The sequence below is a fragment of the Typopeltis vanoorti genome, chromosome 14 (assembly GCF_054136105.1).
Source record: "Typopeltis vanoorti isolate ZY-2024b chromosome 14, IOZ_Tvanoo_1.0, whole genome shotgun sequence".
Classification (NCBI taxonomy): Eukaryota; Metazoa; Arthropoda; class Arachnida; order Uropygi; family Thelyphonidae; genus Typopeltis; species Typopeltis vanoorti.
In genome coordinates, this window is record NC_143562.1 from 11,901,837 (window position 1) to 11,928,263 (window position 26,427).

Below are 26,427 nucleotides of genomic sequence, written 5' to 3' on the forward strand. Positions count from 1 at the left end.
AGTTAGCTAATGGTTTTTCATTTTCCAAAACATTTATAATAGGCAGAGAACACATTAATTAATAGACATTATTTTTTTTATTATTTATATTTATAATCCTTAGCCCACCCATGGAAGGGTGGGCTAAGGACTTTATTTGTATTTTTATTTATTTTTCATGTAGTCTAGACACCTTACTCTGCAGATCAAACATGCAACTTTTTCAAGCCACTTCAGGCCTCCAGTAAGTAGGGCAGTGGTCTCACACTGGGCAATGAAATTCATCTCCAATCTAAAGACACCTGAAAACATTCATACTTACAGCAGGATTCAAACCCATAGTCTGTTGGACTCAGCCAACCAGGTCAGCATAAGACACTTTTTTTTTTTTTTTTTTAATGTATCACCCTTGGACATTGAGAATCTGCAGAGTCTATAACAAATCAATGCTGTGTAGGTAGGAATCAAAAGGAAAATAATCTGCTGATGTTCTTTTTAATGAGCTGGAGGTTGTAGTCTTCGGGGAATATTTCACAGTGAAAGCAGTTCCACAGAAGTGAGGAAGATGGAATGAAAGATGAATGGGAGTAGCAGACTTCAATGAGCCAATACTTCAACTGTAAAAAGATTGTTGGTTTTGCTTGTGTTATTGGAGGTTTGGAAAAAATGGAGGGAATTGATGGACACCATTTCTGCTGAAGAGTGCCCTTAGAAATAACAGTAGAAGAGACAATGCAGAAACTGACAGTTTGTGAGACAGTAGCTTGGCTCATGATGATGTACAGTGACTGGATGACATTGAAGCTTTAGATGTTTAAGCACTTCAGGATTTGTCATATGAGTTGGAGAAATGAAGAGTGCTATCATCAGCAAAGCTGTGAGGGATTTGATGTCAGAGAGAGAGAGATCATTTATGTATATGTGGATGAAATAAAAGAGCCTTGAAGAGCAGCTGCATTTATAGGAAACTCTTAAGAGAGAAACACCATAATATATGCAGCGAATGACCTGAGAGAAAACTGGCATTCAAAATACAAGTGTGGAAGGCAAATCATAAGATGATAGTTTACTAAGAAGTCCAAGTGTCTTGTAAATGTTAAGTGCAATAGCACATTTTTCTCCAAACCTTTCAATAGTATGTGTCCAAAGGTCGATAATGTAAGTGAAGATCTACTGTGCATCTTGGTAGACATAATCCATACTGGTGATCACTGATTAGTTGATTCTCCAGATGGCAAAGAAGTTGACTGTTGATGACCTTCTCCACTTTAGGCAGAATTGAGGTGGGAAATAGGTTGATAGTTTGATGACAGAGGCTTGTGCTGTAAGGTAGATGCTAGCAAAACATAATATAGTATGTAGTAGAGAGATGAAAAGGATAGGTGTTAGTTCGGAGCACATATCCTTTATCGTCTATATACTATTCAACCAACTGTGCACAAGATATGCATGATACAGTTAGGAGCAAAAGCTCTTTTTGACATCCAGGCTGTTAAAGATTTTTGTGATGTCTTTCTGGCAGAAGGCCACAGGAGGAATGTGATGCAATGTTCTAGATAAATTTTGAGGTGATTTACCTTGGTCATTGGAAGAGTTAGATGAGAAGAATGATATCAGTTTTAGCTTTCTCTATAGTAACATTGCAGTACTGCCATCTGTGTGTGTGTGTGTGTGAGAGAGAGGGAGGGAGGTGAAAGCACAGATAGACAGAACTTGCACCAAACAGCTTTTGCAAGGGATCCGAAGAATTCTAGGTACAACTGCCATTGGCACAAGAAGAAAGGTTTCTACCTTTAGAATTTCAAAGTCAGACTTAGCTCTGTTAATGATTGTGATGCAAGTTTTGCAAGCTTCAATGTAAGCTGGCTGTGAATTAAGTTGTATTGAAACACTTATGATATGCTGGTGTTTTCTCTTGAACTGCCCTGCACTTATTGGAAAACCATGGCTGGAATAGTGAGTGGGAATTTTGAACACACTGGAGAATTCTTACATGAATAATTTCTGTAACATAGTTACAATAAGTACCTAGATCTGGAGGATTGATACAGTAGTCTCACAATGGAAAGGAGGAGTAAAGGTCTTGGACATCTTTCCACTTGACATTATTACAGTGCTAAAGGTTTGTAAATGGCTGAAGGGAGGTCATTCCATTAGTGATGAATATTTTGTGAGATTATAATCTGAATTACCAAGAGGAGAGGTCATCTCAATAGCATTTCTGGAAGAAAATTAATTAAAAAAAGGATCCAGAGTGCTGGGTGAGTGTACGAGGTTGTTTCCATTTCTGGTTGGCAAACAAAAATTATGATTTAGGTCATCGTTTACAGCAAATATATCAGCTTCTTCTGCAGCTTTGTCAATGGAATTGGAATAAAAGGGAGCCATTTGGAGTTGTAGACATTAAAGTCACAAGAGAGATGATTGTTGTATTGCAGGAAATCAAGTTCAAGGATAAAAATTCAAGAAAGATCATAATTTTAAATAGAAGAGCAGTAAAGACAGCAGATAAATAATGCTTGAGGGAAAGAAATCTTAAGCACATGTCAACAAGAGGAGATTCAAGATTGAACATATGAAAGGAATCCTCTAGCAAAGAACATTGCAGCATACAAAAGCACAAGTACCATCCTTGTATGAGTTTCTTGTCTTGTTGTTTAAGAGCTGATATTGTATGTTAGAAGAGTGGTAGTGATGATGTGGGGGCAGAGACAATCCCTGCTCTGAGTTTCAAACATAATATCTGCTGCTTCAGTCTTCCAATAAGTAAAATAGCGGTGTTTCCAGACAATGAATGTCACCTACCATCTAGGAGGTCTAGTTCATATCTCCTCTAACTAGGAAGGTATCCTTTGATAGTGAGATTGCTCACTGATTCCAACAAAGGGACTGGTTTTATCTTTTACACTCTCACATACTATACCAGATTGTGCCACTTCATAAAGGAGGTGATCGAACTCAAACATCAAACTATAGGCCTATCTGTGTGTCAGGTGTTGTGGTTAAGTTGTTGGAGAAGCTTGTGAGAACTAGGATCCAGAGTTGGGTTGATAACAATGGTATTATCTTTGATGGACAGCATGGATTTGGTAAAGGGAGGTCATGTTTTAGTAATCTACTTACTTATTACAATAAAGTGACTACTTCCTTGGACAGAGGAAAAGGATACATAGTAATATACTTGGATTTTGCAAAGGCTTTTGATAGGGTACCTCATGATAGGTTGACAGTCAAACTAAAGTAGATGGGGTTGGATATTAGATTGGTACATTGGATTGGAGACTGGCTATCTGATAGGTATCAACAAGTTGTGTATGGGGGAGCGATATTCAGGAAAAAGGAGAGTCACTAGTGGAGTGCCTCAGGGGTCTGTTTTAGGTCCATTACTGTTTAAACTTGTATATTAATGATATAGGTGAAGATTTGGATGGAGATATTCAGTTGTTTGCAGATGATGCAAAGTTGGGACGAACCATGAAGTATAGTGAAGATGTTGTGGCCTTACAGGAGGACTTGAATAGATTGAGTGATTGGGCACGGAAATGGGGATGCGAGTTCAATGTTGCAAAATGTAAGGTTTTAAAATTTGGAAAACAAAGATGGGATGCAGAATTTATGCTTGGTGAGAATATATTGTTGGAGGTAGAGGAAATAAGAGATCTGGGGGTGATAGTGGATAAGGATATAAACTTTACGGGACACATCACCAAAATTGTGAAGACAACACAAAGGCTTCTGGGAATGATGCGGAGGACACTGATGTGGAAGTAGGGAGATTCTTGTTCCATCGTATAAGGCTTTGATTAGGCCACACATGGACTATTGTGCCATTTGGTCACCGGGTTTTCAGAAGGATGAAGAGATGCTGGAAAGGGTCCAAAGGAGACTGACTAAGGTAGTTTCTGACCTCTGGAATGTCAAGTATGAGGAAAGATTGAGAAGATGTAACTTGCAGAGTCTGGTGGACAGGAGGAAGAAGGGAGATATGATAGAGACCCAAGTTGGTAAGGGGTTGTTATAGGATCAATGCTGGAGAAGTTTTACAGAGAATAGTGGGAGATCAGGGGAGAACTAGAGGTCATCCCTGGAAACCGTATAAAGAGGGTGTGAGTAGGGGAGTGAGAGGCAGGTTTTTTCCGTGTAGAGTTGTGAATGATTGGAATGCCTTGCCTGAGAATGTGGTGTCTGCAAAGAGTTTGAATGTGTTTAAAACACGGTATGATGAGCTGTGTGTGATAAAAGGACCTCCCAGATGAGTCTTTGACTCCATGAGGTCTTGGGGTGGATATAATAATTAATACCAATACAGAGAATAGAATGATAATGAGTATATTTCATTGTTTAGAGAGAGAAGAGATCTTTTACACACTCCATACTATATCATCTGAGTTCCCATGCCAAATGAATAGAATGGTTAGTCCTTATTTCCATAGTTTTTGATGTCTGCCACCATAGTTGAAAAAAGTGCTTATGTTTCTCGCATCACAACGTGATTAACCACATCGATGTCAATATGGATAAAATACATCACTCCTCATACACATTTTATCCATTATATATTTCAATGTAATATCAATAGTATTACAATTTTAATATGCACCTTGCATACATGGTGACCTTGATGTTTATACATGTCATGGCCAGTTGGGTGGTTAAAACCAAAATCTTTTTCAACCAAATGGTGCATGTTGTCATATTTTCCACCATTCAGCAGAAGTGCCTGCTAAGGAAACTAACAAACACTGGTTTCATAACTGATATTTTTTGAGTATTTTTGTGAAGTCCTCACTCCAAATTCTGAGGAACTGCTACCTTTTTTTTATGTATGTTTGATCTAAAAGTTGTCTGTCAGTGTTCAGATTAGATCAGGAGCCAGAGTATTATTCCTTTTATTAGTACAGGAGATTTCCTTTCTCCTCTTATCCACCTATCAACTAAGCTTTATACCACAAACCTTCACTCTGTCTTCAAAAGCAGCATTCCACAGACCTGTCACTATTTTCATCACCCATCCCTGGATCACCTCCACCATTTCCCCACTTCCCAAGGAAATGCATGTAACCTATCAGTGCACACTAATTCAGATGTGATCAGATAAGTTATAAGGGGATAACTTCTTTATCCCTACTTCACAGTATGTGTTCTTTACAACGAAGTGATCTCTGAGCTATTCTGCTTACTTTACAATACAACAGACATACGGTGAAGAGTGAGGAAGAATTGAATGAAGGAATGAAACTACTTCCCCATATACAAACCACTTATACCTATTTGACAGCAAATTACCTATTCACTAGATTACTCTCCCATGCCGGCCTGGTTGGCCAAATGCTTAGAGTATCTGCTCGCCAGCCAAAAGAGACTGTGGGTTCAAATCCCAACAAGGGAATGGATGTTTGTGATTGTCCTACTAACAAATTACCATATGTACTGCTGTGACTTGTGTCCTGGTGCAGTATGACCTTCAATGTCTTTGCACCATAAAAAAAAATCAAATCAAATCAAAAACGATCAATCCAGTCCCAACCATTTCAATTTAGTCACCATCTTGTCATGTAGCAATCTACCAAAGGCCTTTGAAAAATACAAGTATACCATTCTATATGCATCTCGCTTATCCACTGAATTTGTCCTTGCAGTACATAAACAGATTACTAAAATGTGACCTCTTGCCAATAAACATATGCAGATCATCAAAGAAAATACTTCTATTTCTTTGATTCTGAATTGAATTCACCAACTTCCCTAACTCCTTAAACTCTAGACACACAGACTGGACTATAATTCATAGCCTCAGTCATATCCTCCTCCTCCCCCTTTTGAAGGGAACAATTTTTCTCATTTTCGTTGCTCTAGGTCTCGTCCTGTTGCAGGACTCATGTTAAACAGATGTGCCAAGGGTTCTGTTAATTCCCTTTGAGCATCCTTCAAGATTTAAGGTGATATATTGTTAAGTCCTGCTGTTTATTAACATCAAGTTTACTTAATTCTTCATATATCTCCTGCTCACAGACCTAACATTCATCATACGTCCCTCCTCTGCTGTACCGTCTGCACTCCAGCTTCTCATGATGTCGCCTTTGTGAGGATGAAATACCATGCTAAACTGCTCATTGAATAGTTAAACTATATCCTTTGCATCAGTTACCAGCCCACTGTTGTCATTAACCAACATCAATCTTCCAGAAAAGTTTTAAAAATTATTTCACATAAAGGGAGGTTGATGTTAGTTAATGATAACATGTAGGCTGGTAACTGCCCACTACACAAGAATTCATTCAGATTTGCAACTTTTTCTTTCTAAACTTTGTGGCAGGCAATATAAATGATCAGTAGATATTAAAATGAAATTGTCTGTTAAGGGTTTATTTTTTTAAAGTTATTTTCTCAAACATTTCATCTCAGAATACACAAAAATGCAGTCACCTGGATTTTATTGGAAATTATATATGTTCACCATCAAATCATCTGACATTTTTTAAGATAATTGCACACATGAAAGATTGTAAAAACCTACTGGGCCTTAGTTAAATGGATGTGCTTTGAGTTAGATTAGTGATTCTCAGCTTATGGGGCATGCTACATGATGGCGGGGAGAGGGAAATCAGGATTCCAGTGGAGCATTTATATTTAGAAAAATCATATTCAGTATTATTTTTATTTATTTTATTATTATTGTTGTTTATTAGGATTCAAGCCTCCATGAGATCAAGACTCATCGTGCGATGCATATCCTATCATACCACTCCTTGAACTCATTCATCATTCGTGCTCTCACCACTCTATCAGGCAACACATTTCAACCCCCCCATGCAAAGAAACCACTCCTCACCCTCTTGCTCATAGCCTCCTTTCGTAACTTCCAGGGATGTTAACCTCCTTCCCCCTGTTCTACTAAGCGAACGAACTCCCCAGTGTAAACCCTATAACTACCTCTCAACAGATTAAAAGTCTATATCATATCACCTCTCCTTCTGTCTACTAAACTCTGCAGTCCACATTCCCTCAGCCTGTCTTCATAACTAAGTTGTGCAGTCCTGATACCATCTTTGTTATCTGCCTCTAAACCCTTTTCACAGTCAATTTATTCCCTTCAAATCCTGGGGACCAAATTTGAGAACAATAGTCAAACTAAGGTCTGACCAGGACTTCATACAATGGAATGACAACTCTTTTATCTCTTTAGGTTAGCATGTCCTCAGTATTGTAGCAGTCCTCTGGGTTACCTTCACCACCTTTGCAATATGTTCCCTGAATTTCATGTTTCTATCAATCATCACCCCCAGATCCCTTGCCTCTCTTACTTCCTCCAGTACAGTTTCTCGAACAGAGTATGCAGCCTCCCATTGATGTATCTCAAACTTCAAGACATTTTGTTGCATTAAATCATCATCTCCATTCATTTGCCCATCTGTCCAGTTTATTCAAATCCTCTTGCAGAGCTAACACATCTGCAGTGTTACTAATAACAGATGTGTTAGCATCCCCCCCCCGACAGTGTCATTGATATAAAGGTTAAACAATACAGGTCCCAGTTCTGAGCCCTGTGGGACCCCACTTGTACCTTCTGCCTGTTTGATATTGCCCCCCCCCCCCCCATACACAACTCTCTGATACCTATCAGATAGCAATCCTGAATCCAGTTCAGTAACCTGACATCTAAACCCATGTGCTGCAACTTAAATATCAGCTTACATTTATATATATATATATATATATATTTTTTGGAAAATGGGAAAAAAAGCATTAGGCTTGTTGCTTTCGTAAAATAACTGAGTTATCTTCTACTGTATATAGTATCCAAAAGCCTTCAACAAGCAACCATTGTCAATACTCTTATTGATATAGCAGTTGATGAGAATAATGCATATTCATTATTATTAACATCTGACCTCCATGGAGTTCAGAAACTCATCATGGGAGATTCACACTATTGCACCCAATGCTCATCCAACCTGCCTTAAATTGATTCAATGTGTCTACATTCACAACACATTCAGGCAATACATTCCACTCATCAACCACTTTCTGTGCAAAGAACCTCCTCCTCACACCCTCTTTATAGTTTCCAGTGATGGCCTATTGTTCTACCCCCCCTCTCCAATTCTATGAAATATCTCTTCCATGTCAATTGGATAACAACCCCTGACTAGCTTACGTCTCAATCATATCCCCCCATTCACGAGGCTTTGCAACTTACATTCTCTCAATCTGTCCTCGTATTCTACATTCCAAAGACTAATGACTATCACTGCGAATCTTCACTAGACCGTTTCAAACATCGTCACCATGAAACCCGGCAACCAAATCTGTGCACAATACGAGGCCTGATCAAGGCCTTACAGAGTGGCATCATAACCCCTCTATTTCTGCATGCCAGGGTCCTCTGCATCATTGCCATTATCTGATGTGACATATTCACAACTTGTGCAATGTGGCCCCTGAATTTCAGGCCCTTGTCCACCATCACTCCTAGATCCCTTATCTCTTCTACTTCCTTTAACATTTCCCTGCCAAGTGTATACTATACATCCCATTGTTGCTTACCAAATCTCAAAACCTTATACTTTGCAACACTGAACTGACAGTTCCATTTACCTGCCCATTCATGTAATCTATTCAAGTCCTCTGGTAAGTCCATATACATCTGCTTGACTCTGCATTGATCTCCCCAGCTTTGCATCATCTGCATATCACTAGTTAAACCCATCCCAATATCATTAATGCAAACTGAACAACAATGATCCCAAAACTGACCCCTGTGGGACACCACTAGCGACCTTCCTCTTTCGGGATACTGCACCCCCATATGCAACTTTCTGATACCTATCTGACTGCCAGTTACTGTTCCAACTCGGAAGTCTGTTATCCAATCTCATGTGTTTCGATTTATTTAATAGCTTGTCATGTGGAAGTCTATCAAAAGCTTTTGCAAAATCCAAGTACACCACTGTATATGCATCTCCCCTGTCCAAGGTATTTGTCACCTTGTTATAGTGCATAAGTAAGTTTGTAAAACTTGATTTTCCTTTAACAATCCCATGCTGATAACAGAGGATATTGCTGTTATCAATCCATTTCTGTATCCTACTTCTCACCAATCTCTCCAGTACCTTTGCCACAACTCCAGATCATCAGGAATAAACTTGTTTATCAAAATATCTATTGTTTCTGCTAAGTTTCTAGTATAAGAGCTTTCTGGTTGTTTAATAGTTGACAATATAGGTGATGTTTTATTTTTGCTTGCTGTTAATTTACATATACAGTTCCAAGAATTTGATGCAGTCGGCATAGTGCAAAATTTTATTTTCATGAAATTTTCCATGATTTAATGTACAAAAAAAATGAAGATATAAGAAGTCTTTTATCAAAAATTATTGTTTTATAATGTAACTGCTGATTTCAGTAGGTACATTTCATTCATATTAAAATTTCAAATCCAACTATTAGAGGAAATGGATTGAAGGGGAAGATGTGAGATTTTTTAATGTTCATCAAAAGCAGAAGCACTGCTTATAAAGGTTGAGGAAATACTGGTTAATCTAGGACTCTTTAGGGACCTTTAAAGAGTAATATGGTAACAACATTTTCATGCTGATTCATGGCTCCAATAAGTGGAGTAGGTAGTCTAATACTGGATGATGAAAATCATCTTCCACCTGATTAATCACAAACATTAATGCTACAGTGGGATTTGAACCTTCAGCCACTCAAGCTAACAGCCCATAACATAACATCAGAGAATTAGTTTCTCAAATGGTATAATTTGAGAAACTGAGAGCCTGAAAAATTGTAGTTTAATTTGAAGGAAAATTGTTCATAGAGGATTAATAATAATATAAACTTAATCACATAATACTATCATAGTATCCTGTACACCCTTTGAGGGTACATCTCATGAATTTGATTATGATAAACTTTTGTAAAACCATTACTAGAATAATAATCTACCATTTATCCAACCTTCAAAGGAATGACCCTTCAGTTAACATAGGATCCTTGCATGTCAACTGACTTCTGGTAGAGCACCTGTAACTACACTTCCATTAACCTTTCTCCTTCCTCATGTGAGAAATAAAGTTATATTTTAGGATGGTATTCAGATATCTCATCACATTTTCTGTAAATGCAATTGATGGTTTTAAATAACATTCCTTTCTGAGGAATCTTAAAGTTTTGGATTAGAAAGGATTTCAAGAAGAACATATCATGTGTGGAACTTTTGTACTAGCATTCTGGGAGAAAAATTACAGCACTGGCATGATAGCATGCACTAAGCATTATCATGGTGAAGCATTTTTTTTTCACATGCACAGCTTGTAATACGGTTGAACGCTCATAGTTGTTGGAAGTTTTTCCACTTGGTTATAGTATAAATTAAGGATACCAAGAAATTATATACTTGGTTTAATCCTTTATCCAAATGTACACAAACAAAATTTACACCTTTAAGTATTTTCAGGACTGGGGAAACTCATATATAGATGCTAATGGCTTCACATCACTTGCCTTAGTATCCCATAATGCAAAGCACATATCCTTACAGACATTACTATGCATTATGGGAAGGGTTACTACCCAGATCGGTTTCGATCTTTATTGAGGCCTTATCAGTGGGAGCCAGACCCAGAGGTGATACTAAGGTTGAAGTAATGCAGAAGTCATATTTTCATATATGAGTAACCAAAAGGTATTACACCTTATTATCGATTAAATACCTCTGGATTAGAGAATAGTTGGAAGTTTATCCACCTTAGTATTATCTCTGGGTCTGGCTCACACTGATGAGACCTCAATAAAGGTCAAAACTGGTCTGGATAGTGACCCTTCTCATAATGCATAGCATTATACATGTCTAAGGATATGTGCTTTGCATTATGGGATACTAAGGCAAGTGATGTGAAGCTATTAGCTTCTATATCCGAGTTGCCCCAGTCCTGAAAATACTTCGGGCGTAAACTTTGCTTACACTTGGATAAAAGATTAAACCAAGTATATCATTTCTTGGTATCTTTAATTTATAGTTGAACACTCAATCTGCAAGTAATGTTGTTGATTGGAAGTTTGTCCATTTGGAGTGTACTCATGACTTCTTCTCAGAAAAAAAAAAATTTAAAGCATGTATAATGTTCCATTAACAACAGGTCTCATATGGAGGAGGCAGGTTTATTCCCTCCAGAAAACTATGGTTTTTCATCTCTAAACCAGCTAGAAGAATACATGGAATTAATAAACATAATAAGCTGGACTAATAGCCTTGTTGCTTTGGTTGTAATTCAAAAACACCCTAACAACATGTTGGAGGTTATACCGGAAGTTGCTGTTCTGATAATTGAAGTGTTGGATCAACATTAGATTACTATAATATGCAGTGATGTTGATTGACAGAAGTATCTGATAACGATAGATAGAGAAAGATATTTTAGAACATATTATACTATGATTTGCCAGCCTGGTTGGCCAAGTGGTTAGCATATCTGCTCTCCAGCTAAGAGGCTGCAGGTTCACATCCCACCTAGGCATGGATGCTTGTGATTGTCTTCCACCTTCATACAAGTGAATAAACACTCTCCCAAGATGGACTGAATCACCATGGTAGAAGTAGACCCAACCCTCCCACAATGGGAGAGGCCTTCACCCTGTAGTGGATGGAAAATAGGCTGATCATCATCACCAATTAGCAATTATTTTGACTATTCTATAGAACATAGAGTAGTCAAAATAATTGCTAATTGGTTTGCAATAAACAATGAGAAATTCTGCAAGGTTTTATTATTATTATGATTGGCAGCCTGCCATCAAGTACAATTCCATCTATGGGGCAGTGGCATTACTCATACAAATTATTCATCTCCTACAACATTATACCAACTTGAACAAAACTATTGCTAAAACTTGAGACCAAATAACTTGATATTGAGAGAAAAATAAAAAAAGATCAGAAAGTGAACCATATACTGCTAATCATCACACCTGTGTTCAAACTGATTATAATATAAGATTCCTCCATTTTTGAAATGAAATTGTGTATTTTTTTTTTCTCTGAGAAAGTCAAAGGATGCTTTATCTCATCTTATCTTGAGTATCCCATTGTTTTAATTCTTTTCCTAAACAAAGTTTGTATGTAATGTATCTTCATGAAGAGTCTAGTTGTACTTGAAGGTTGTTGACATAACATCAGTTGCTTCAGTATCTCATAATGCAAACAGAAGGATCATTACCAAGACCGGTAGTAGTAGCTCTCTTTATCAACCTTCCCTTCATTGAGGTCTCATCAGCAGAATTTAGATCGAGGAGGAGTCTAGTGCAAGTAATAAAATGGTGTGTGGAAATGGAGGTGATTATATTGGTAGGTATAAAACTGGTTGGTACAAAATGTAGAAGAAAAAAGAATAGAAACTGGAGAAATGAAATTCCTGCAAAGGACAGCAGGCTATACTCTCTAGGAAAAAAGAAGCACATAAATATGTAAAGAACTAAAAACAGACTCAGTATTGGACAAAGTATATGAATACTGAAAGAAGTGGATTAAACATATTGAAAGAATGGACAGTTCAAGACTACCCCAAAAAATACTCTGATACCATCCAGTTGGAGGATGGAGAAGGTCAGAGATGACCAAGGAAAAGATGGATAAAAACTGAACCAGGCCATTGGGACTAAATCCCTGAAAAGATGATGGTGGTATAAATTCATGAAAAGATGATGATGGTATTTATACCATCATCATCATCATTAGTGTGGTATGCAAGAAGATAGGAAAGAAAGCTTGAATTGAGAAGAAGGCTAAGATAACAAATGAGTCAATGCAAGGCTGTGCAGGAGGAATGATGTGCAGATTGTGGATATGTTGATGAATAGGACGATTTATATATGAGTGATGGATTGCATTTCAATGGATTTGGAGTTTGATGCCTAGAGGAAGTGCTGTTCAGTGAGAATGGTGGTGTAGAGTTTAGGAAACTAGAATTTTTAGGAAGAATGCAGGCAAGAGTGTATGTGATGGCATTCTTGAGGTATGGGAGTGTGAGTGGAAGAATGATCAAAAGACATTAATTTAATCTCCCCAGCTCCTAGAATTGAGCAGGATAGTCAACCCAAGGTGTAAGGGAAGGCTGTGGACTGAATGGGATGCTGTAGTTTATATACTAATGCCAGAAGCATCTGAAATAAGGTGGAGTAGTTTTTCACATTGGTCAGTTAAACCAAGTTTCAAAAAATCCTCATTTTTAATATGATATTGCCATTGATGCAATCTGTTCACACTTCTAATCTTTCTCAGGACTCTCATATCTGCGGTCTCTAGTCTTTGGTCAAGTGTTTTACTTCTGACCCAGCTCTCAGATCCATAAGTTAAAACTGATTTGAACACTGTCTTGTATACAGCTAATTTTAGTGTTCTGACTAATTTCTCTCTTATTCCATATGAATTTATTCAATTGACTTCCTACCATACCAACTTTGTTGATTCTGTTGTCTATTTCCTTATTTAATTTACCATCTTCAGTAAAAATCATACTTAAGTAGCTGAAATGTTTTACTTGTTCCATAGGTTCCCCGTTCACAACAATTGACATTTTCAACAATTCTACATATTTTCATTGTCTTTTTAATGCTGACCTTCATACCATATCTATTACAACAGTTATTCAATTTAGTCAGAGACTCTTGCAAACTTGTAGCGGATTTATTTAGAAGTATAACATCGTCCGCATAAAGCAAAGAGCTGACATTAACATCTCCAATCCTGATATCATGTTTAATGCTACCTTCCTTCACAATTTGTGATCCATATAGATAATGAATAACAGAGGGGATAATGTAAATCATAGTCTCACACCAGATTTAACATTAAACCATCTTCCTGTACTTCTTTCAATTCTAACTGCCGACTTACAACTCAAATACAGACTAACTATTGCTTGCTATAATGCCCCATTGACACCATATAACTGTAGTGTATTGAATAGCTTCTCTCTTGGCACCTTGTCATATGCCTTTTCCAGATCGACAAAACTTAAATAGAGATCTTTGTTATATTCTCATGCTTTCTCAACTATTTGTCATAAAGTGAAGATCTGATCCTGACAGCCTCTATTTGGCCTGAATCCAGCTTGTTCTTCACCAAGCTTTTCTTCCACAATTCTTTTCAACTATTTCTCAAGTATACTTGCATATATCTTACCAGGAACACTCAGTAGAGATATACTCTGTAATTCTCACATTCAGTTTTATTTCCCTTTTTATATATTAGTACTATGAGAGCTCTACTCCAATCATTGGGAATTTGTCCCTCTGTCCAGGCATTCTGAACATGCAGTGCAGCCACTGTAAGAATTTTATACCACCATACTTCAGTATTTCTAGTCGAATATCATCTACTCCTGCAGCCTTTCATACATTTCAAGCCTTTGATGGCTTTTTCTACTTCAAGTATGGATATGTGTTCCTGACTGCATGCCTAGTCAGTGTTTTTTATCACTGTGCTGTCATCACTGCTTGTTTCATTTAGCAAATTTTCAAAGTAATTACTCCATACTTCAAGGATATCTTTTTCTCCCATTTTCATGTCACCTTTATCATCTCTAACTCCTTTTACAGCACTCTTTCCTCCATTTCTAAGCTTCTTCAAGAACCTCCAGAATATTTTACCACCTTCTTCATAGTTATTTTCTATGTTCTTGCAAAAGTCCTCCCATGACTTTTGTTTAGCTAGATTTAAACACTGTTTAGCTTTCTTACACCTGTCTCTGTATTCTCTCAGAGCACAAGCTGACTTATTTGCCAGGAACTTTTGATATATGCTTTCTTCTTCTTCTTCACTACCTCTTTAACTTCCTGTGTCCACCATGGAGTTCTGATTTTTCTATTCTTGCAGACAACCTCACCACATGACTCTCTGACTGAATCAATCAGGATTTTCTTCAAGGCTTGCCACTGAATCTCCAAGGTTTCGTTCCTGTTCTCAAACTCTTTCATTTTTTCTTCAATAATTTTTCTGTATTTTAGTCTACAGTTCACATCTGAGAGTTGCTCAACTTTTATTCGCTTTAAAACTTTCTTACATGTTATTCTTTTCAATACGAAATTCAATTTTATCCTGCTCAAGACTAAATAGTGATCGCTTCCAATTTCAAATCCTCTGTACACTCTTGTGTCCTGCACCAGGGAGAAAACATCACTATTAACAATAATATAGTCAATGAGACTTTTCTTATTCCTTGCCTCTTCTCTCCATGTGAATTTGTGCACATTTTTATGTTGGAACATGGTGTTAGTAATAACCAGTCCATGTCCTGAGCAGAAATCCAACAGGTATTTGCCATTATTATCAGCTTTGCTCTTTTCTCCAAATTTTCCCAAAATATTTTTGTATGTCTGACAATCATTTCCTACTCTGCTATTTAGATCCCCAACAAGGACCAACTTTTCCTTTTTCATTGTGTCAGTTGCTTTTTCTAAAGCATCAAAAAATTCCTCCACTTCTACTTTAGTAGAACCTTCTGTGGGACCATAGGCACAAATAAGTCTCATTGTCCAATTCCCCATTCTGATATTTGCCCACATTACTCTACTTGAGACTGCCTGCCATTCAAGAAGATTAGCCTCGTATTTTGTGTTGAGTACTATGGCTACTCCTTTTCCTTGATTGTCATTTCCTGAATATAACATTTTGTATATATTGTTCAGAAAGATCTCACCAGTTTTTGTCTTTTTTTGTTTCAATCACCCCTATTACGTCGATCTGGTAGTTATCTAATTCCTCAGCTAGCTCCATTTCTTTGCCATTCAGGCTTCTTATGTTGATAGTACCGATCTTTAACTCTGGTGATGTTGAGTTGGGGGTGTGCTTTCAGATTTGTTTCAGTAGCTGACTTTTTGCTGTTCGCCCTGGTTTCCTGGCGAAAACAACAGGGGCCTTGTTTAACCGGCGACGCCCCAGGCGGCAGCAGCAGCCAACAGAAATATAAGATCTGATAATATTGGAGTCTTGACAAGCAACAGATATTCTGGAAGAAAATTGTAGATAGGAAGTTAGTAATGATGTAAATTTTTCATGTAGTACTATCATATCCTGTACACCCCTTGAGAGAACATGGCAGGAATTTGATGATGATGAAGAATTGAACAGTTGCATGAAATCTATAAAGTGTAGGTGAGAAGAGTGACAAGCATAACAAGGGTAAAGTGAGATCATGAGAGGAGACTAGTGAAACAGGCTAAGAAAAATGATAAGGAGTTTTGTTATGCAACTAGCAAGGGACTGATTATGGGAGGATAACTCTGCTCGATTGAGATGGCATAAGAGTGATCAAAGAGGTTTTCTCATTCTGGTGGTAATGACACTATTCAAGGAAGCAGGAAGTTGAGGAATCAATACTTCAACTTAGTTCTTCGAAAGTCAGTGAGGTGAAAGTCTATTGGGCTAGACATATTTCAGCACATGTTGTGAACGAAACTGCTAAGGAAATGACACTTCCATTGATTTGGTTGTTTAACAAGAGTCTTGTGTCCTCAACAATCACTAATGAGTGGAAAGAGGGCAAGATTTTTCCACTGCTTAAAGGTGGAACAAAAGAGATTTTTCAAATTACAAGCCCATTTACATTTCTGCTGTGGTTGCTAAAGTTTTGGAGAGATTGGTTAGAAATAGAATACAGGATTGAGTAGATAAGGAAAAGATTTTGCATATAGATATCAACATAAGTTTGTGAAAAGGAGGTCTTGTTTTACTCATTTACTTACATCTGATAAGGAGACCACAGTTCTGGATATGGGCGATTCATATACAATAATACTTCTGGTTCTTGCAGTCATTTGACAGTCCACCACATAATAAAGTGATGTATAAGTTATAGAAACTGGGATTGGCAAATAGAGAAAACCACCCTGCTCATTGGAGGCCTGAAGTGGCTTGAAAAAGTTCCATGTTTAGTCTTGAGAGTAGGGTCTTCAGACTATGTAACAAAAAATATTCAAAATTACAAAAATAGAATAAATTGATAAAAATGACAAAAAAAAAAAAAAATGCTTATTTCACCCATGATACAAAATGTACTATAGGTTTTTAACCACACTACCGGCCAAGATGTCAAGGTTATCATGGATGCAAAGTGCATATCAAAATTGTAATACTATTGATATTACATTGAAATATATGATGGATATGAAGCATATGAGAATGCGTATTTGATCCATAATGACAGTTTCAAGCCATTAGGTGGTTAATAATGTTTCATGGATGGAAACCACACATATTCAGATGTTTGCAAATGATGCTAAGTTGAGAAAAATTACTAGAAATGATGCAGATATACTGCCGCTTCAGAACGATTTGAACAGATTGGTTATGTGGGCAGACAAGTGGAGATATCAATTCAACATCAGTAAATGAAAGGATTTGCACTTTAGATCCCAAAAATGTGATGTTGTGAATCACATTGGAGGGGCATTATAGGTGGTAGAAAAAGTGAGGGATGTCGGTGAATAGAGAAATGAAGTCCAAAGGATATATGGCAAACGTGATAAAAACGGCACAAAGAAATACCAATATCAGTACTAGGAATACTGACAAAGAGAGATAAGAATGTGGTTATTCCATTGTACAATGCTTTGATTAGACCACATCTGGAACACAATTACAAAAGAATGTAAAGTTCAGAGGCAGATAAAAAAAAACACTATGAGGATCGTAGAATACTGACTATAAAGGCAGGTTGTACGAATGTAATTTGCAGAATCAGGTAAATTGGCAGAGGAGAGAGACATTTCAAGTTTTATATTCGATTTTAAATTTCTTTCTATTTTTAATTAAATTTTTACATAGTCCAGAAACTCTGCTCTAGATACCAAACATGGAACTTTTTCAAGCTACCTGAGGCCTCCAGTGGTTTCACACCCACACCATCGATGAAATTCATCTCCAGTCTAAAGACAATCACAAACATACATAACCATTGTTGGATTCGAACCCGCAGCCTGTTCATTGGAGAGCGGGTACACTAACCACTTGGTCAACCAAAAATATTCTGATGGATATTCAGGATATTTTTCCAAGGATTGAAAGAAGAGGTCATTCTTAGAGGCTGTATAAAGATGTGGTGCATAACAGAGCATGGCATGCCTGTTTTGCATGAAGAGTGGTTGGTGAGCATACAAAAATTGAACCAATTTAAAACAAGGTATGATAAACATTATCTCTGTTAGAATGCATCTTTCTATTGTCTCCCTCAATGAGTCTTGACTCCAGGAGATGTTTGTATTATAAGTGCAGCCATCTCATAGTCCTAATCCTAACACTATATTTACTGTCTGAAAATAGTATGGGTTCTAGGGATGATTTTCTTGAGTTTATCAGACAAAAAAAAAGTTTCTGGGAGAACCCACTTGCCTGTGCCAGAGAGCAACCAACTTAGGAACCATTTGAAAAATGGTAGTAAAAGTTCCTCTAGTTGTCAACTAGAATTGAACTTATGACACAATCTTTGGGTGATTTAGTATTGTGGACGACACATGCTGCTTCCACTGAAATACAAAATATCTGCAGTGGCAGAAGTTAAGATATTTTAGTCAAAGACTCAGAGAGACATAACAGACACTTGACTATCTTGCTCAGGAAAATCAAAACATCTTTTTCATCAATCCTTAAGTTCACTAAGGAAAACAGCAGCAACAAATTTTCTTGAACACAATTACAAAAGAAAATGACAGCTCATGCTTGTATCTTCAACATATGACTTACTTCAAACACATTCACTTACAACTTAAAACAATAAGTTTATTTCTTAAAATTAAGATATCTAGCACTGAAGCAGAAAGCAATGGAATCTTCTAGTGTTTTCACTTGACAACTGTTAATTCTTTATTTTTGGGTGAAGATTAGATGGAAGGCTATTCCCTGTTAATAGAATTAACAGTTGTCAAGTGAAAACACTGAAAGATTCCATATAGTTGTTTTCTGCTTAAGTGCTAGATATCTAGCATGTTGGACATCCCTCTTCTAAGACAGTGTCTAGAAGAGGAATGGCCAACATATAGCAACATTGGATGATTAGAAGTGGAGGTTTTGACCCAAATGATAATAATAAAAATGTTATTATTATCATTTTTTTTTTATTTATGCAAAAAGTATTAACCAAAAATCTATATGTAGAAAAATAGCTAAAATTTAGTATTTTTTTTTTTAGCCATTTTATTGTTTCATGCACATGTTTTGTACATTAATTTGTTTGATCCTGAGGCACTTTTATAAAATATATTGAAAAAATCAGGTTATTGAAGAATCACTTGAAAGTTGTTTTTGTAATTTTGCTGAAGAAGAGAATGGCACTTAAATTTATAAACCAAATTTATTTTCTTTGATTGTGATGCCTAGTAACATACTAATGGAATTTATTTTGAAAACAAATTCATTATTGAACATGAAATTTGATGAGTTTCCCTCAGCCCAAATGCTTCAGACATGATTAATTTCTGGCAATCATTATCCTACGACTATTTTCCAGAATTAAGAAATTTTGTCGATAGATATATCTGTCATTTCAAAACGATGTACAGATATGAACAAGCATTTTCAGCCAAGAAATTGATTAAAAACAAAATGAGGTCACGAGTTACTAATCCAAATTTGAAGAATTCTCTGCTGCTCTCAGTAACTAATTTAACTCAAAACATTAAATGCTTTGCAAAATGAAAACAGACCCAGAAGTCTCATTAAGGTAAGTAATGTTTATCTTGTTTTTATATTAAATCAATATATCATGTCTATAATAACTTATTTTTATTGAGAGTTTTTAAGGGTACAAGAGTTGTATAATGCATCTGAATTTGTAACCGAATAAATCAGTGCATGGAACAGAAAAGGTTGGCCACCCCAGCCTTAGAAGATAATGCAACGATTGATATTGTAATTCTGAAAAAAAAAATTGATAGTTTGATAATAATATAAACTATCAGGCAGTACTATTATGGCATATCCTGTACCCCCCCCCCCTTCGATGGCACATACCAGAAATTTGATGATTTCTTTCTGAAATAGAGACAGCAGGCTTAGTATGAACACCTGCAAGTGTGTTAAAACAGTATGTTCTTGAAAATAAATTCCCATGCCTTCACAACCAGTTCTAAGTTCAGAATCTCAAGACATGGGAATAAATTAATCATCACCAAATTCCTGACATTTACTCTAAAAAGAGTGTACAGTATATGATAGTACTACATGAATAATTTACATCATTACTAACTTCCTACCTACAATTTTCAGCCAAATCAATCTGTTACCTGTCAAAGCTACAACATTTTCAGATCTTTTATTTATATATCTATCTTCTAAGACACTTTTTACATTATCAATCCACCTATACCTTGGTCTTCCTTCGGGTCTTTTTCCTGCCAACCTGGCAGAGAACACTTGCTTGGCTAATCTTTCCTCGCCCATTCTGTTTAAGTGACCATACCACCAGAAATTAGCTATGCTAACATTCCTGGATGCTGACAATGTCAAGTTCTTCCCTAATATCCTCATTTTTAATATTGTCATTAATGCCATCTGTTCACGTCCCTAATCTTTCTCAGATATATCTGCGATCTCCAGTCTTTGGTCAAGTGTTTTACTTCTGACCCAGCTCTCAGATCCACAATTTAAAATTAGTTTGAACACTGTCTTGTATACAGCTAATTTAGTGTTTTGACTAATTTCTCTCTTATTCCATATAAATTTATTCAGTTGACTTCCTACCATACCAGCTTTGTTATTCTGTTGTCTATTTCCATATTTAATTTACCATCTTCACTAAAAATCATGCCTAAGTAGCTGAAATGTTTTACTTATTCTATAGGTTCTCCATTCACAATGCAGCTGATATCTTCAATGGTGCTGCCTATTTTCATTATCTTTGTGTTGTTATTGCTGACCTTCATATCATATCTATCACAACAATTATTCAATTTAGTCAGGGAATCTTGCGGACATATAGCAGATTTATTTAGAAGTATAACATCATCTGCATAAAGCAAGGAGCTGACATTAACATCTCCAATTTTAATATCAGGTTTAATACTACTTTCCTTCATAATGTAATCCATATAGATAATGAATAACAGAGGTGATAATGTACATCCTTGTCAGACAGAAGATTTAACATTAAACCCTGCATTTCCTCCAATTCTAACTACTGACTTACAACTGAAATAAAGACTAAGTATTGCTTGATATAATGCCCCATTGACACCATATAACTGTAACGTATTGAATAGCTCCTCTCTTGGCACCTTGTCATATGCTTTTTCAAGATCCACAAAACTTAAATACAGATCTTTTTTATATTCCCATGCTTTCTCGACTATTTGTCATAAAGTGAAGATCTGATCGTGACAGCCTCTATTTGGCCTGAATCCGGCTTGCTCCTCACCAAGCTTTTCTTCTACAATCCTTCTCAACCGTTTCTCAAGTATACTGGCATAAATCTTACCAGGAACACTCATTAGGGAAATATCTCTGTAATTATCACAATCAGTTTTATTTCCCTTTTCATATATATGGGTACTATGAGAGCTCTACTTCAATCATCTGGGAATTCGTCCTTCTGTCCAGGCCCTCAGAAGTATGCAATGTAACCACTGTAAAACTTTTATAACTCCATACTTGAGCATTTCTGGTCAATATCATCTACTCTACCTGCCTTTCCACATTTCAGACTTTTCATGGCTTTTTCTACTTCAAGCATCGATATGTATTCCTGATTGCATGCCTGGTCAGTGTTTTTTTTGTCACTGTGCTGTCATCACTGCTAGTTTCATTTAGCAATTTTTCGAAGTAATTACTCCATACTTTAAGGATATCTTTTTCTCCAGTTTTCATATTACCTTTATCATCTCTAATTCCTTTTATAACACTCTTTCCTGAGCTTCTTTAACAAACTCCAGAATATCTTGCCATCTTCTTGATATTTATTTTCTATGCTCTTACCAAAGTCTTCCCATGACTTTTGTTTAGCTAGTTTTACACAGTGTTTAGCTTTTTTACATTTGTCTCTGTATTCTCTAAGAGCACAAGCTGACTTATTTGCCAGGAACTTTTGATATGCTTTCTTCTTTTCCTTCACTGCCTCTTTAACTTCCTGTGTCCACTATTGAGTTCTGATTTTTCTATCCTTGCAGACAACCTCACCACATGCCTCTCTGACTGAATCAATCAGGGTTTTCTTCAAGGCTTGCCACTGAATCTCCAAGGTTTTGTTCCTGTTCTCAAACTCTTTCATTTTTTCTTCAACAATCTTTGTGTATTTTAGTCTACAGTTCACATTTGAGAGCTGCTCAACTTTTATTCACTTTAAAACTCTCTTACATTTTATTCTTTTCAATATGAAATTCAATTTTATCCTGTTCATGACTAAATAGTGATCACTTCCAATTTCAAATCCCCTGTACACTCTGGTATCCTGCACTAGGGAGAAAACATCACTATTAACAATAATATAGTCAATGAGACTTTTCTTATTCCTTGCCTCTTCTCTCCATGTGAATTTGTGCACATTTTTATGTTGGAACATGGTGTTAGTAATAACCAGTCCATGTCCTGAGCAGAAATCCAACAGGTATTTGCCATTATTATTAGCTTTGCTCTTTTCTCCAAATTTTTCCAAAATATTTTTGCATTTTCCAAAGAATGTGTGTGTCCTTTCAGATAATTAGATTCCTTAAACAATTTCACAAAAGTTTTCCATTACAACTTTCTCTTTACAGTGAAATATTTTCTAGTTTCAGACAACTGGAAATAATTTTCAGTAAGTGTCAAATAAAAGGTCTCTCATTTATGTGATTTCTTGTGTTTTTCTAGATGACTTGATATCTTAAATGATTTCCCACAACTTTCACAGACAAAAGGTCCTAGATTTGTATGAACTCCTGTATGTTCTTTCAGATGATTTGCCTGCTTAAATGATTTTCCACAAATTTCACAAGTAAAAGGTCTTTCATTTGTGTGAGTTCTTATGTGTTCTTTGAGATGACTTGACACTTTAAATGATTTTCCACAAGTTTCACAAGTAAAAGGTCTTTCATTTGTATGAGTTTTTGTGTGTGCTTTGAGATGATTTGATAACGTAAATGATTTTCCACAAGTTTCACATGTAAATGCCCTTTCATTTGTGTGAGTTCGTGCATGTTCTTTCAGGTGTGAGAATACTTTAAATGATTTCCAACAAATTTCACAGCTAAAAGGTCTCTCATTTGTGTGGATTCTTATATGTTCTTTCAGATAATGTAATACTTTAAATGATTTCCCACAAAGTTCACAGCAAAAAGGTCTCTCATTTGTGTGTGTTCTTGCATGTTTTTTCAGATAATTTGAGAATATAAATGATTTACCACAAGTTCCACATCTAAAAGGTCTCTCATTTGTGTGAATTCGTATGTGCATTTTCAGGCGATCTAATGATGCAAATGACTTGCCACATGTTTCACATGTAAATTGCATTTCATTGCTGTGAATTTTTTTATGTTTTTTCAGATAACCAGGTTCTGAAAATAATTTTCCACAAAACTCACAATTAAATGGTTTCTCATTCACATGAATTCTTATGTGTTCTTTCAGATGATTTGGCATCTTAAACGATTTGCCACAAGCTTCACATCTAAAAGGTCTTTCGTCAGTGTGGACCCTCACATGTACTTTTAGATGAGCAGACTGTTTAAATGACTTTCCACAAATATCACAAATAAAAGGTCTCTCATTTGTGTGAATTCTTACGTGTATTTTCAAATAACTGGATAATGTAAATGATTTACCACAAACATCACAAGTAAAAGGCCTCTGAGTAGTATGAAATTTTCTGTGCTGTTTCAAATTATTCAAATGTTCATATGACTCTCCAGTAGTTTCACATGATAGATGTTGCTCATCAGTGTCAAATTTCTGTTGTTCCAGATAACTGAAGTGTGTAAATGATTTCTTACAAGCAATACAAATAAAAGTATCTTCATTAGTATCACCTTCCAACTGCACTTTCACTTGTTCTGACTGTTTATACGTCTCTCTACAAGCATGACATAAAAACAGTTTTTTGTTCACCTGTTCTTCTGTATTTGTGAAGAGTATTGAATTCTCAATTTTCAGGGACTCTTCCATAACTATCCTTTATACAAAAACCAATTTAATTTTATATCTTCATGGAAGACCAAATGAACTCTTTGGCACTAAATTCAGGATTTGTGTTTTCAAAATCAATAGTCATTCTCACATTCTTTAATAAATGATCCAATTTGTATCTAGGAAGAAAAGAAAAATAAATCCTTTTAACAAGTAAATATATTTGTAATATATTAGGAAATGGCACTACTAACATTTATTACAATGATAAATTTAAAGGCATGATAATACTGTATAGTATGCATCTATTAAAAAAAAAAAAGGAGAAATAAAACTGTGTGAATTACAGAGGAATTTCCCTTCTGAATATTATTATTATTATTCCTGATACCTCCAAGGAGTCCGAAGACTTATCGTGGGAGGACATCTACAACTGTCTCTACACCTAACCTCTGGTAAGATTTCTGGTAAGATTTATGCAAATATACAATACATGAGCTAAGGCTAAGAAAAATTATGAAAGGGAAGCTTGGAGAGGAACAAAACTGGATTCAGGCCAAATAATGTTCAAAATGATACAGTTATATATCTTTTTTGCTCTCATATAAGACATTATAAGACAGTTAATGGACTATTTCTGAATTTAGGGACAGAAAACACGTGTTGAAATGATAATTTTACTTATTATTAATAAAATAACACTTGACTTTTCGACCCCTGTATTGAGGTCATCATCAGAAGGATACATGTGTATAGGAAACCAAGCTACATGCTCTTGCACTCCATAAAGGTAAATTAAATCTATGCTGTTAATTAATCTTTTTCTTAGGCTAACCTCTAGTGATAAAAAAATAAAATTAAATAAATAAAAAAATTAAAATAAATAAATAATAAATAAAATAAAAAATCACAATAAACTCTGCTGAAGTACTCCTGTACTATGATTCTTCTGTATTTGTACAGTTCAAGTTGCTGTTGAATGTTAAGGGGAAAAGAACAAAAAAAAAAAAATCTCACCAAGTCTGCTTGTATTGAGATTTTTCTTTGGCTTGTTTTAGTTGCTATAAAGGTTGCAAATGGGTCCTCCAGGATGGTCTAACCATTCCAAGGATGGTCTAACCATCCTTGGAATGGTTAGACCATCATTTTTGTTCAGATTTGGATTATGTTTGAGCATTTCACATGCTTCTTTAAATTTCCTCTCAAACCAGGTTTTGGTGCAGTGTAGGCACCTGATACCTTTCCAATCAATTCTGTGGTATGTTTTGGAGTGCGTGGACAGAAAGCCGGTTTACCCAAAATGGAGGTATTTAATGTGTCGTTTTCTGTCTATTTTTTCGGAAATGCCTCTAACATAAGGTATGGCAATGGCATTCTATTATATATCTCTATGGAGGATCTCATGAATAGTTTTCTTTACTGTATCCATTTTTCATAAATGTATGGTTGATGATCTTGAATTCCTGGTTTAGAGCTTGTTCATTTGAACAAATCGTTTAAGCTCTGTGTTTAAATGTGCTTATGATCCCAAGTTTTTGTGTTGGGTGGTGATAAGAATTTTTGTGTATGCACTGGCCTGTGTGTGTAGGTTTGCAGTAGACTGAGAAGGAGAGACAACCTGAGGGAAGACGTGTCTAGGAATGGAAGAGAGTTGTTTTTTCCATTTCAATGGTGAATTGGATACGTTCATGTTGTTTGTTCAGGTGGCTAAGGAATGTATTTAGTGCTTCATGGCAGTGCGGCCAAATGGCAAAAATATTATCGATGCATCTGAGCCGAATTTTGGACTTTAGGCACACTGATTCTAAAGATTGTTGCTCAAAGTCTTCCATATAGAAGTTAGCTACTGGGTGAAAGTGGTGAGCTCATGACTGTAATCTCTTTTTGAAGGTAAAAATTGTTTTGCCACATGAAATATCCATGGTGGAGTACATGGGCAAAGAGGGCCGTGATGTTGTGTGGAAATATGTTCTGTAGGAGTAAGATAGTATCAGTGATAGGGACATTGGTGAAGAGGGAAGTTATGTCAAAGCTGACTAATAAATTTTGGTCGTTGAGTGTAATGTTTTTAATTTTATGAAATGTTGTGTATTTTTTTATGTAGGAAGGGGAATGATCTACCAATTCCTTGAGTGTGGGTCCTAATTTTTTGGCTAAGTGGTAATTTGGGCTGTCGATTCCTTCAACAATTGGATGTAGTGGTGTGTCTGTTTTGTGTATTTTTGGCAGGCCATAAATTCTGGGCAAGTGGGCATAATGAGGTATTAATTTTTTAGTTGTTTCTTCTGCCCACGTGTTAACGGATTTAATCAATTGTTTTCTTTTTGATGCGTTTCGTGGGGTTGTAGTTTACCATTTGG

The 26,427-nt window shown here is 36.1% G+C and overlaps 1 protein-coding gene across 1 annotated transcript in view; it reads right to left on the minus strand.

Moving 5' to 3' along the window:
• Positions 1-19,315: 19,315 nt before the first annotated feature.
• Positions 19,316-26,427, minus strand: part of LOC150099229 (uncharacterized) — a 54,115-nt gene continuing 47,003 nt past the window's right edge. Inside the window, exon 4 of the mRNA XM_090403830.1 lies at positions 19,316-24,246. Coding sequence (XP_090259956.1) covers positions 22,787-24,106 — 1,320 coding nt within the window. The 5' untranslated portion in view covers positions 24,107-24,246 and the 3' untranslated portion in view covers positions 19,316-22,786. The remainder of the gene's footprint in view (positions 24,247-26,427) is intronic.